This window comes from Passer domesticus, chromosome 20 (genome assembly GCF_036417665.1).
Source record: "Passer domesticus isolate bPasDom1 chromosome 20, bPasDom1.hap1, whole genome shotgun sequence".
Classification (NCBI taxonomy): Eukaryota; Metazoa; Chordata; class Aves; order Passeriformes; family Passeridae; genus Passer; species Passer domesticus.
This window is the reverse complement of record NC_087493.1, coordinates 9,592,874-9,603,466: the sequence shown is the minus strand read 5'-3', so window position 1 is coordinate 9,603,466 and position 10,593 is coordinate 9,592,874. Positions and strand designations below refer to the sequence as shown.

Here is a 10,593-nt window from a genome sequence, read left to right as displayed (position 1 = left end):
TGCCAGGCTGGGGAGCAGAGCTCAAATCCAGTCACTCACATCCCTGCTGCAGTACCCAGAGGGACATGGTGACTGCCCAGCTGCTTCTGAGCAGCTTCCTGGGCAGTTTCTGGGAGTGTGATTGGCTTTTTCTATGTTTTCCCTACTGCACTGTACCACACATCAGCACGGGCTTGCCTGGTGTCAATGTTCAGGGACACTGCACTTTAAAAGTGAAAGTGAAAATCCAATTACAGGCAATTAGGCACTAATTACATCAAGTTAAATTTTAAAGAATGGAGGAACCAATATCCTGCTTTTCCTCCAGTATCCAAGGGACTTTCTCCTCTCCTGGTCAGGGCTCTGGAAGGGGAGCTGAACGAGCTGGGGGCTGGAAAGGCTCCACAGGCACAGGGGGAAGGGAAGAGGCATGAAGGCTTCCTTGGTCACAAACAACGTGTGTGGTGCTCACACTGTCTTCTTTAAGTGCTTCTGTCTTCTAAGACAATCTCTTCCCTTAGAAATTGTTGGTCTTTTTACTTGTTAAGTAGAGATGTAGAATATAATTGGCTGTCTGGGTTGCAAGTTTAATTCTCACTTTGCTATGGTGGAAAAGGCTTTATTGTCCTGGTAAAGATTGGAATTATTTATTGTCTTGGCTTTGCAATGAAGTTAAGAGAGAAGGAAAAGCCTGAAAGTTTCAGGTAATGATGTTTCCTCGAATAGATCCTTTTAGCAACAAGATCAAAAGACCTTGTTAGGGTTCTACAGTTTTCCTGTCAAATCCTCTTTCTCCTGCTGGTGATGTGAGGTGGGCTGCTTTGTGGGTCAGGTCTGCCCTGGGGGGAAGCTGGGTGTGGGTGCTGGTGTTTGCTGAAGGAACTCCAGCTCCTTCTGCTTGGCAATTATTCACATTGTCATGATGCAGATAGCATCTGCTGGTTTGTGTGAAGGGCTTGGATAATAATTGAGGGTTTTCCTGAGGTAATGGAGCATCTCTCATCTCCTTTCTCCTTACAAAGCCAAGACAAACTTTGCATCTGTAGCCACCAGTCTAAGCCTGTGGGAGTCCTGACAAACTGAACTGATGGTAGCAAGCCCCTGCATTTCTGGGATGGGAGACAACTGCCTGACTTTGGCACTGTGAAGAGCAAATTTGAGCCGCCCTTTTCTCGGTAATCTTCAGAGGGCAGGTAGGTGCTCCCCACAGACAACTTTCCACTGCTGCCCTGGGGGCTGGGGGTTGCTCAGGAAAACAGGTGTGGTTTAAGTGTGAAAAAACCCAAGGTGCCCCTCCCAGACAAATGGTTTTTCCCCCCCATCACCATCATTGTGATACAAAACCAAAACTCTGCTGACTTCTTTCAGTATACAGCTCAAGTAACTGATAGACTACAGCCCAACCTGGGGCTTGGAACTCTTTCCTCAGGGCTTTAACTCATTGTTCAGACTGAGGGAGCAACTAAAAAGACCTTTGAAAATGCCGTGGATGCTGTTTCTCCCAAATGCATCCCTCTTGCTTCTGCTTCTCCCGTGCTTCCCTGCCCTGGATGGTACGTACAACATTGATGCTCTTACATTTCTTACATTTCAATATTTTCTTTCCTTTTTTCCAACCTTTTCTAAACTATGTTTGCCTTAGACATGCAACACTCTCTCTTTTATTTTTCTTCCCTTGCTTCTGATGTCGTTTCTTTCAGGTGTTTCCCATTTGACCTCTCTATTCCTCACTATTCGTTGCACAAATACTCCCCCTTCAGTTTCTTTGGATATTGGAGTCATTGGAGAGCTCCAAGGATTTAATTCCATATTGTATGCTTGTTTCTTAAATAGATTGGACTTACACTTTCTGCAGCCCTCTTCCTGTATTGAATCTGAGAATCTGTGAATCTGTATTATCCAGTTCCCTGATGTTATTAAAAGCCCCTTTAAAAGGACAAGTGCATTTTCTTCTATTCTCTGCTTCTTTTTCTTACTTTTAAATTCCTCATTTAGGTTTGAAACCAATTATCAGGGTACTCTTAGTGAAGTTTGTATTTTGAAAACTAATAGGATTTTCCTGGGAATCTACAGAGAGAACAAGATTTTCTGTGTGAGTGACAGCAGGCACTCCTTTGCCAAGGCCTTTGCAGCTTGGGAAGGTGCTGAGCTGCTCAGGTCACTGGGCATGAAAGGCACTACAGGTGCCAGAGCAGCCAAGAAATGACATGTCCAGCACAGGGAGACTGAGGTCCAGTCTCACAGAGCAGTTCTGTTGGTGTAGGATTGGTTTTGAAAAGTATTTTTAAAAAAACTTTGATATGATCAGACCAAGAGGAACTCTGATATTACAATTTCAATTGCATTTCTTATTTTTAGACAGAGGAAATGAACAGTCCACAGACGTTATCAGTGCTTGGGAAGGAGACTCCATCAACATAACTTGCCCAATTAATGGTTCACAATGGCAAGTGAATATGGTCTTGAGAGCTATCAGAGAGAGACAGAGTCGTGACGTGATACATTGTCCCAAGGAGAAATCTCCATCTGTCAATCCTACCTTTGCTAGTCGCATCGAGTGGTCAAAGGAAGGGGGGAATCTCAGGACAACCCTGCACAGGTTAAAGGAATCTGATTCTGGAACCTACGTGTGCTGTGAGATGGTTGAAATCAATGGCAATCCCAAAGAGATATACAGGAAGACAACCACAGTAGTGGTCAAAGGTATTGCAATTCCACCTTTTATGTCACAAATTAGTAAATGCAGATCTGTATTTTAAATCAAAGACTGGAAGGAGACACAATGGGAGGATAAGTCTGACAGAAACTTCTCCATGTCTGCTCAGGCACAGATTTGAAGGAATGTGTGGGTTTGCTCCCTGAAACAATGAAGAAAACAAATGAGGTAGTATGGTACCAAAAAACCCCCAAACCATCCCAGAAGATTAATTTGTGACTCATTAATTCCAGCTACAGATTTTCACATGAGTCACAGGTTGCTGCAGCAGCTTGGAAACACTGAGGTCCCACAGCTCTTTCCAAAACAACCTCTCAAACATTTTAAACATCTAGCACAGCAAAGAGGGGGTTTTTTGGTAGCAGTTGTTTTTGCAAATCTCTTTTGCTTTTACTTATTTGTCTTAAATGACAAATTGGTAGTAAGTGGGAGGCTGCTCTTATGCAAGCTGGGCATGAGTAAGTAAAGGGTTTTTTCTCTTGTTATTGAGGAGTTGCTGAATGGGCAGAAGTGCTTATTTTGGCAGGTGTTCCTGGTTGGGGAAACCATTTTTCTGTCTTTATTATTTATTGTTTTTCATTAGAAGAGGGTTGAGTCCACACTATTCTTTGGCAGTTTATTCCTCCATGTACCTGTCCTTCCAATGAGACCTTCTAACCTGAGACATTTTTCCCAAAGCTTACCAGGCTTTCTTCCTTTCCTGTCCCCCAGGCATGTGAGATCTAATTGATCAGCAATAGTAATTTATATCCATGAAGGATTATCATCTCCTCCCTTGGGCTTCTCCTTTCAAACTTCTTGGCTGTGTTTTCTCAAATGCATCACATCTTGTTTATTGTGTATTGTCTCTCCAAATTATGTTATTAAGTTGCTTTGTAGCTCTGTTTGATTCTGATCCTCTTCTCTGAAATGCTTACAATCTTCTCTTTCCAAACCTGATCAATTCTGTCCTCACTCCCTTACCCACTTTAATGATAATGTTCAAAGGAACAAGTCCTGTCCTCAGAGGAACGCAGTGGAATGTCTTCCCAGCTGGACAGTGAGTCATTAATGACCACTCCATTCTCATGGACCATTTTAACATTGATGGGGCACACACTGTGTGGTTTGATCCAGACCAACAGCCCCCAGATCTCTCTATGGCTTCATCTCACTTGAGAAAGCAGGCAATGGTGCATGGCTCCAGGACATGCTGATCAGGCTGTAGTCCCTTAGAGGAGGTCAGTATTTATAATTTTTTAGGTAGATGCAGACCCTTTACAAACAGCTAAACCTGTTGGTCAGTCCTCCTTTCAGATCCTGAGCCAGGGTGTACTAAAATATATCCTTCTTCTCAAAGCCTGTGTAAAGCATCTTTAAAAATTCATTTTATCTACATTTCTATGGTTTGTTCTTTCTGTCTGCTCTCTCCCTTGCTCCCCAGTTAACATGCACATGTGATAACCACTAATCTCTCTGGTTTTAGCTGTATCCAGAAGGCCTGTGGAGCAGTCACCACTCCATGCCAACCCTGAGCAAGGCCAGTCTGTCAGCATCACCTGTGTGTTGAAAAGCTCAGCTGAAGATGAGTTCCTCTTGCTCAGGACTCACGTGCAGCCTAATAAAGTTCTGTCTGTGTCAAAACTCAACATTTTAAAGGTTTCTCCTGACTTTGAGAATCGCTTGGAGTATTCAAGGGAAGGAAATAGAATTGTGGTAACTTTACACAAGCTACAGGAAAAGGACAGTGATAATTACGTCTGTGCCCAGGAGGTGCAGGATTCCCCTCTGCTCTCAGCGAGTGGCACCATGGTGCTGGTTAAAGGTAACACCCTTTTTCTTGTTTAATCATAAATATCTATTGTTGAGTCATGAACAGAAAGCCTTTGGAACTTCAGTCAGGACAGGCAAACCTAGGAAAGTTTGGCGAGTGAGCTCAGGCTCCTTTTTGCCCTGTTGAGCTCAGACTCAGACACAGACTCTGTGTTTCCACCTGCCTTGTACAGCTAGAGGGGAATTCAGACCTTGCCATGATCCGGCAGATTAGAAAAAGAAAAAAAGGTGAAAACAAGGTAAAAAACACTTCACTGTGTGCAATCTGTCACTTTTAGGGTATGATTAAGTACTTTCAGCACCAATTCTTTGACCTTAGCATGACATAAATGGCTTTTAGAAACCATTCCCTCTAGCAAGTCTTGTGTTTAAAGAGATCACACTGGGGAGCACAAAAGTCCTTGGGCATTTGCTTCAAGCACCACAGACCTCAGCAGAGATGTTCTCATACACCCTTGTTATACAGTGAGCACTCTGTGAGCGTGTGCTGCAAAGAGGGGGTTTCATTTTTCTGTGCTCCAAAGAGGGTGTTCCATTTTTCTGTGCTCCAAAGATGTGTTTTTTATTTTTCTGTGGGATGGTGAGGTATCCGCTTGCTAAACTGAAGTCAGAACCAGCAAAAGCGTGCTTGGTTTTGGTCTTACTGGTGCAATTTAACCCTGTGCATTGGGCTTTGCTGAGGGCTTCTAGAATAGCACCCCCAGCCTCTAGAATAGCACAGGGAATGCCACTGAGAATGCTAATGGCTTGACAAATGTGGCTCTGTAGCTGTTGATATCTGAATTTTTGGCTAAACTGTAAAATTATTTTTTTCATAGATCTATTTCTGTGAGAAATAGATTTGTAGAAAATCCTCAAAGCCTGACAGAAGACTCACGTAGTCTGCATCTGTATGCAAACCTTGAGACAAGAACTGCCAACTTAGAAATGCCATGGAATAGGACATTGTTGAGAGAGAAATGGAACTAGAAACACGTTTCAAAGGATGGCCTTGCAAAAAAGACTGGATACCTTGGAGAAATAGAACTATGAAAGATGCATTGTAGTAGGACCCATGAGGGGTAGTTTTAGATGATTGGCTTTGAGGCATTTACAGCATGGTGTGGCAAAAGCTGATAGAAACGCTTATAGTGTATTGTAATTAGGAAATAGTTTGCTTCTAATTGTGATGGCATGAATTAAAACATCTGTATTGTCTCACCCTTCACGAGACTGAAAATGGGATAAAAGTTTTTAAAACACCTCTCAGTTACTCCACCTCTGGGACAGAAAATAACTTAATCCGACAAAATTCTGCCTCTTTGTAATTATAACATTGCTGCTGTATTTTTAAATGCAGAAGTGAAGCAGGCATGTGAGAAGAGCTCCTGGGAGCTGTATGGCCTTCTCGTGGCGGTGGCTCTGCTGTTCTGTGCCCTGGTGTGCTGCACCTTGTACCGTGTGGATGTGAGTACAGTCACCACTGCCAAACTGGGGCAGTTTGGTGCAACAAACTGATGTTATTTTGAAATAGTGCCTGGGTGAAGCAAACATCTCATAAACCTAAGGAATTGTGGCTCCCTGTTGCTCTCCTATTTGCCCTTGTTGAATATCTTCCAGCTGTAAACTCTTGGCAGCCAACACAGTGTGTTACACTTCTGTAACCCTTTGTAAATGAGGCATTTATTGTCTTTTGATAACAAACCTCGAGTGAGCTGTGTGGTTGACACAGCCATGTGTTGTGTGTGTGTCCCTGAACAAAGCCCCTCACTGTTCTGCTCCCCTTGCTTTTTAAATTTTTTTTTGTTGTCAGTTGGGCCTGGAGCTGTACAAATCAAGCTTGTAAGAGATGTAACTTGGAGGGGGACACAAGGGCAAAAAAACCTCATAAAATAGCCTGATGTCTGAAAATTGTGGGAGAAAAAAAATGGCCCCTTTCCAGAAGAAAAATTATTATATCTTTTTCCTTCACTGGGATTATTTCTATATAAATACTGCAGAAAGTGCCCAGAAGTTGTCTCTGATAGATCCCTTCTGCTGCATAAATATTACTGTAAATGAAGTGTATGATTCACAGGCTCCTGTCTCGTCCCTCCAAATGTGCTCCAGCACTACTAAAAACCAGTAGTGTAACATCATTCTGTCAAAACCCAGGGGACCTCGTGTCCTGTGTTACCAGTAACAGTCTAAGAATGAGCCTTATTTATTATTATTGTCATTTATTATTTATGTCAAAGCTACAGTTACATCCAACTCTTGAAGGAGCTTTTCATGAAATTGCATCAGACTCATAAAAGAAAGTTAAATAAATAAGCTGATAATTTCCACTTGGTCCTCTAAGACCTCGCTGGGTCGTGAGAGGAATTTTGAAAGTGTTTCTTTTTCCAACAGATGATGTCGATGGATTCCTACGATGGAAAATGACTCCTTGGCTGGGGTCTTCCCAGCCTCTCGTTTGAATGGCTGTTTTCTTTGTTTGGCAGGTGAAGAAATATTTCCAGAAGAAAAAGCCCAATGTGGTATATGAAGACATGTCCTACAACTCCAGACGGAACACCCTGGTCAGAAACAACACCTATTCCAAAGGTGAATAAACCTCTGCCAGCTGGGACCATACCCTCCCCAGCAGCTCTGAGAGCTGCTTTATGAAATTGCTATCACCTTCCTTCCTCAGTGGAAGGAAAAACCTCATATCCAAGGCTGTTTTTACTTTTTTTTTAATGTTTTGTTTTTGTTTGTTTGTTTGGTTTTTTTTTGCAATGTACAGAAAATGTAGCAAAATGCAGGTACCTTGGACACGTGTACAGTTCAGTGAAAAAACAGCATTTCAGGGCTAAATGCAACATATGGGCTTGTTTCTTTCTTAAATTATCCATTCTGGGAAGCTGGGATGGATGGGGAGGTCTGGTTCTGAGCTTTGCTAAACCTCAGGAGGAGCACACGGGTCTGTTCAATAATTTGAAATAGATCCACACAGGCTTGGATTTCAGTTGTCTCACGGATCCTTGCCCAAGAGCTCAGGCAGCTAAAACTACTCAAGAGCTGCAGCAGAGAAATCTATTTTGAAGTTTTCAGAAATGTGGCAGGGCGAAATGCTAGATCCATGTGGGCTCACCTGCTCCAAGGTCATCACAGTCCCACAAAAACACAATCAAGTCTAGATTTTGTTGACTGTCAAAGCCACTCACATGGACTGATGGGGGTCTTGATGTGGCTGATGGGCAAAGTGACTAAACGTGGGTCCTGGTGGCTTCTGGGTGTCTTGGTTTGAACAGACAGGTGTCTGCTAAGGAAGGCAGGGCTCTCCCTTGAAATGGAAAATGTAACCCCCCTCCCTCTGAATTATTATTATTTTTCATTCCAACCAGGGCATGATCTAAAGCCCCTTCTTATCAAAGGGATTTATCAAAATTCACCTCAGGCAAAGAGAGGCTAAATTTGGGTTGGTAACAGCTTCTAGAACAGGTGCCTGTGGGGAGCTGGGCTGAGGAAGGGCTCGGCCTCCTCCAGGGCTGTTTTGGTTTTGCAGTGTTGGGGCCACTGTGAAAAGTCAAAAATGTTTCACAAAGGAATGCTGAATTGCCTTGGTACAGGGCAGGGCTGGTGGGGGTGGCCTCCTGTTCTGAGGTCAGGCTGAGACTGGAGTTTCTCCCTATTGATGTGATTGTTTATTTTTTTGAGGGATTAGGGTCAGTTTGTCTTTGATGAGTGCATAGCTGGAGCAGAGCCAGGCACAAAGGATAATTCTGCTCCAGAGCTGAGCTCTGACAAGATCCCAGCTTGCCAAGACAATCCTGCCCCTCAGGAGGGCCCATTTCCCTCCAGACGTTATTGCTCATGAAATGCTGTGCACCAGACCTGAGGGAGAAATGCCCTCACTGTGAGGTGAGTGTAGGTTCACCTTGTGAGCAAATATGTGCTGTCTTCACATGGCCAGACCTAGATAAATTGTATTTTTGTGGGTTTTCTACAGTTCCTCAATATTTTCCTACATATATTAAAAGCTGTTTCATATATCTTGGAAATAAATGAGTGTTTCTTTTAGTGGTTTGTTGTGTTTTGGTTATTTTTTTTTAATAGTGATTCGAGGCTTTTTTGAAAATTCTGTGTAAACTGCCCCTAACAGCATCCCACTAGACAGCATTATAACTGTTTTCCACTTTAATTATAAAATCTGCAAGAACAGCATCCCACTAGACAGCATTATAACTGTTTTCCACTTTAATTATAAAATCTGCAAGTGAGGGTTTTGGGTTTTTTTAACCAATCACTGAAGAAAATAGAAAAGAACCCTTCAGACCCTGTGTATCCCATGTCTCATTGCCCAAACTTTTCTTGAATTCTGCTAGACTTGGTACTGGGACCAATTCTGGCTTTGTCCTGGAAAAGCCCAGCTCAGAGATAGGTGAAGAGCTGAGGAAGAACCAACAAATCAGGTACCAACCTAGGAACTGAGGTGCCCATAGTCAATCACCTTTCATCACATTTTCGGTTTTGGAACAAGGTTCAGGTTTAGTCGAAAAGGGACAAAAGCCCTGAGAGCCAGCACAGGGAGGTTTACAACAAGCAGAGTGACATTTGAGATCAGCTTTCTGTAGAAACACTGCTGTGTGAACATGACCACAATAGTGAAGAAAAAAAAAAGCTGTGAAAAGAATCAGTGGTGGAGGTGTTTTTTGGTTTGGTGTAAACAAATTAAAATTAAAAAAAAAAAGTAACACTTTTCTGAGGAAAATGACACACACTGAGCCATTTCATGGGCAGCACTATTAACCCAAGAAGTGGTGAATGAACTGCTGGGGAATTTAGCTCCAGAATGTCAGAGAATAATTGGGGATTTAATAAAATTATTTTTATTTTAAATAAAGAGGGCTGGAGCATTCTGAAGATGCAGAGTTGTCTCAGATCTTACATGGAAAGCAGAAAAACTGAAATTTTCACCCTCAGATTTGCAGAGAGAATTGCTCTGGGCTAATTCTGTTGCCTTTGCATCTTTTTGGTCTCTCATCTCAGCCTCTGCAGAGGGAAATGGTTTTCAGGGAGAGGTGGGAGGTGCAGTTCTGGGCTGGGATGGGACCTGCAGCAGTGAGAACAGTATCAGGGCATTGGTGATGCCCCAGCCCCATCCATGGGATAAAAGACAGGAATTGCAGCTGGGAGCAAAGCAGGCTCAGGTGGGAAGCAGGGATGCAGCTCCAGTGTCACAGGCTGTGGGATGGGGCAAGCCAAGGCAGCTGAGCAAGGACAGCAGGTCAGAAGCAGAGAAATCCCAAGTGGCAAGAAACAGAGAGTGTCTGAAAGGACTCAGGGTCTGCAGGGAGTGACCTAGGCTAAGTACCTGGGAAGAATAGTTTTGGTTGTTTGCAAAACTGAAGAAATCAGCCAGCACATGTGGATTAGTGCTGATGGAGCCTGTAGACCCAGGGAAATTTAGCTGGAAAAAGCATTTAAACCCCTTGACTCAGGTGTGTGTGTGTGACAAGGACGTGCCTGAACTCAGGTGCCAAGGAGCCTGATAAGCCCAGTTGAGCCATAAAATGGTTTGCAGGAGACAGGACAGAAGCAGGTTTTGCTCTGGTGGCTTGTGACATATTGCAGGACACTGGAATGTCTCCAGTGGCTCCTGCACTCCAGTGTTTGTGTGCTCCCAGCAGCTGTGAGTGCTGCATGATCCATGTCTGAAACCCATATTGGGTTTATGGTCTGGAGCCAGTTTCTCCCACCTGTCTCTTGCTGGAGACTCCTTTTCCATCCAAGAACTCATGCAGGAAGCATCCTGTTACAGAATTCAGAGGATCTGACCAAAATGTGTCCAGCACTGCTGGCTCTGCTGAGGACAAGCTACTGACTGCTGATTTCTCAAGCTCCCTGTGTTAGTAAAAACCTGTTTCCACTCATGGTATGCAAGCTTTTGTAAGCACTTGTTTCCCAAAGCATTTAGTTTCTTTTTGAATCCTTTGCAACCCTCAACTTGCATTATATTAGCAGTCAGCTTACAGTCAATTTGAAAACTTACAGGGTTTTTTTCTGGTTCATAGATTTGGTTTTCTCACAGCTTTGAGGTGCTGAAAATGCTTCATTGGTTCTATTTCTTTAATCTGACATAT

General features: G+C 43.2%; 1 protein-coding gene across 2 annotated transcripts; it reads left to right on the top strand.

Annotated features, from left to right (window-relative positions):
• The first annotated feature begins 801 nt into the window (after positions 1-801).
• CD7 (CD7 molecule) lies at positions 802-9,096 on the top strand. 2 transcript variants are annotated; one of them, XM_064395736.1, is made up of 7 exons: positions 802-1,172; positions 1,409-1,532; positions 2,338-2,682; positions 4,161-4,499; positions 5,847-5,953; positions 6,970-7,072; positions 8,836-9,096. In XM_064395736.1, the coding sequence occupies exons 2-7, from the start codon at positions 1,460-1,462 to the stop codon at positions 8,889-8,891; spliced, it is 1,023 nt and encodes a 340-aa protein (XP_064251806.1). In that variant the 5' UTR covers positions 802-1,172; positions 1,409-1,459; the 3' UTR covers positions 8,892-9,096. The 2 variants fall into 2 exon arrangements, with proteins under 2 accessions (XP_064251806.1, XP_064251807.1); XM_064395737.1 differs by lacking the exons at positions 802-1,172; positions 8,836-9,096 and adding an exon at positions 8,175-8,513 and having other exon boundaries at positions 1,328-1,532.
• The last annotated feature ends 1,497 nt before the right edge of the window (positions 9,097-10,593 follow it).

What these genes read in the sequence shown, in the direction of transcription:
- CD7 (XM_064395736.1), top strand. Translation starts at nt 1,460, where the DNA reads ATGCCGTGGATGCTGTTTCTCCCAAATGCATCCCTCTTGCTTCTGCTT. An exon ending in AACCACAGTAGTGGTCAAAG is followed by an intron (nt 2,683 to 4,160) that starts GTATTGCAATTC and finishes CTCTGGTTTTAG; the next exon opens with CTGTATCCAGAAGGCCTGTG. An exon ending in CACCATGGTGCTGGTTAAAG is followed by an intron (nt 4,500 to 5,846) that starts GTAACACCCTTT and finishes TTTTAAATGCAG; the next exon opens with AAGTGAAGCAGGCATGTGAG.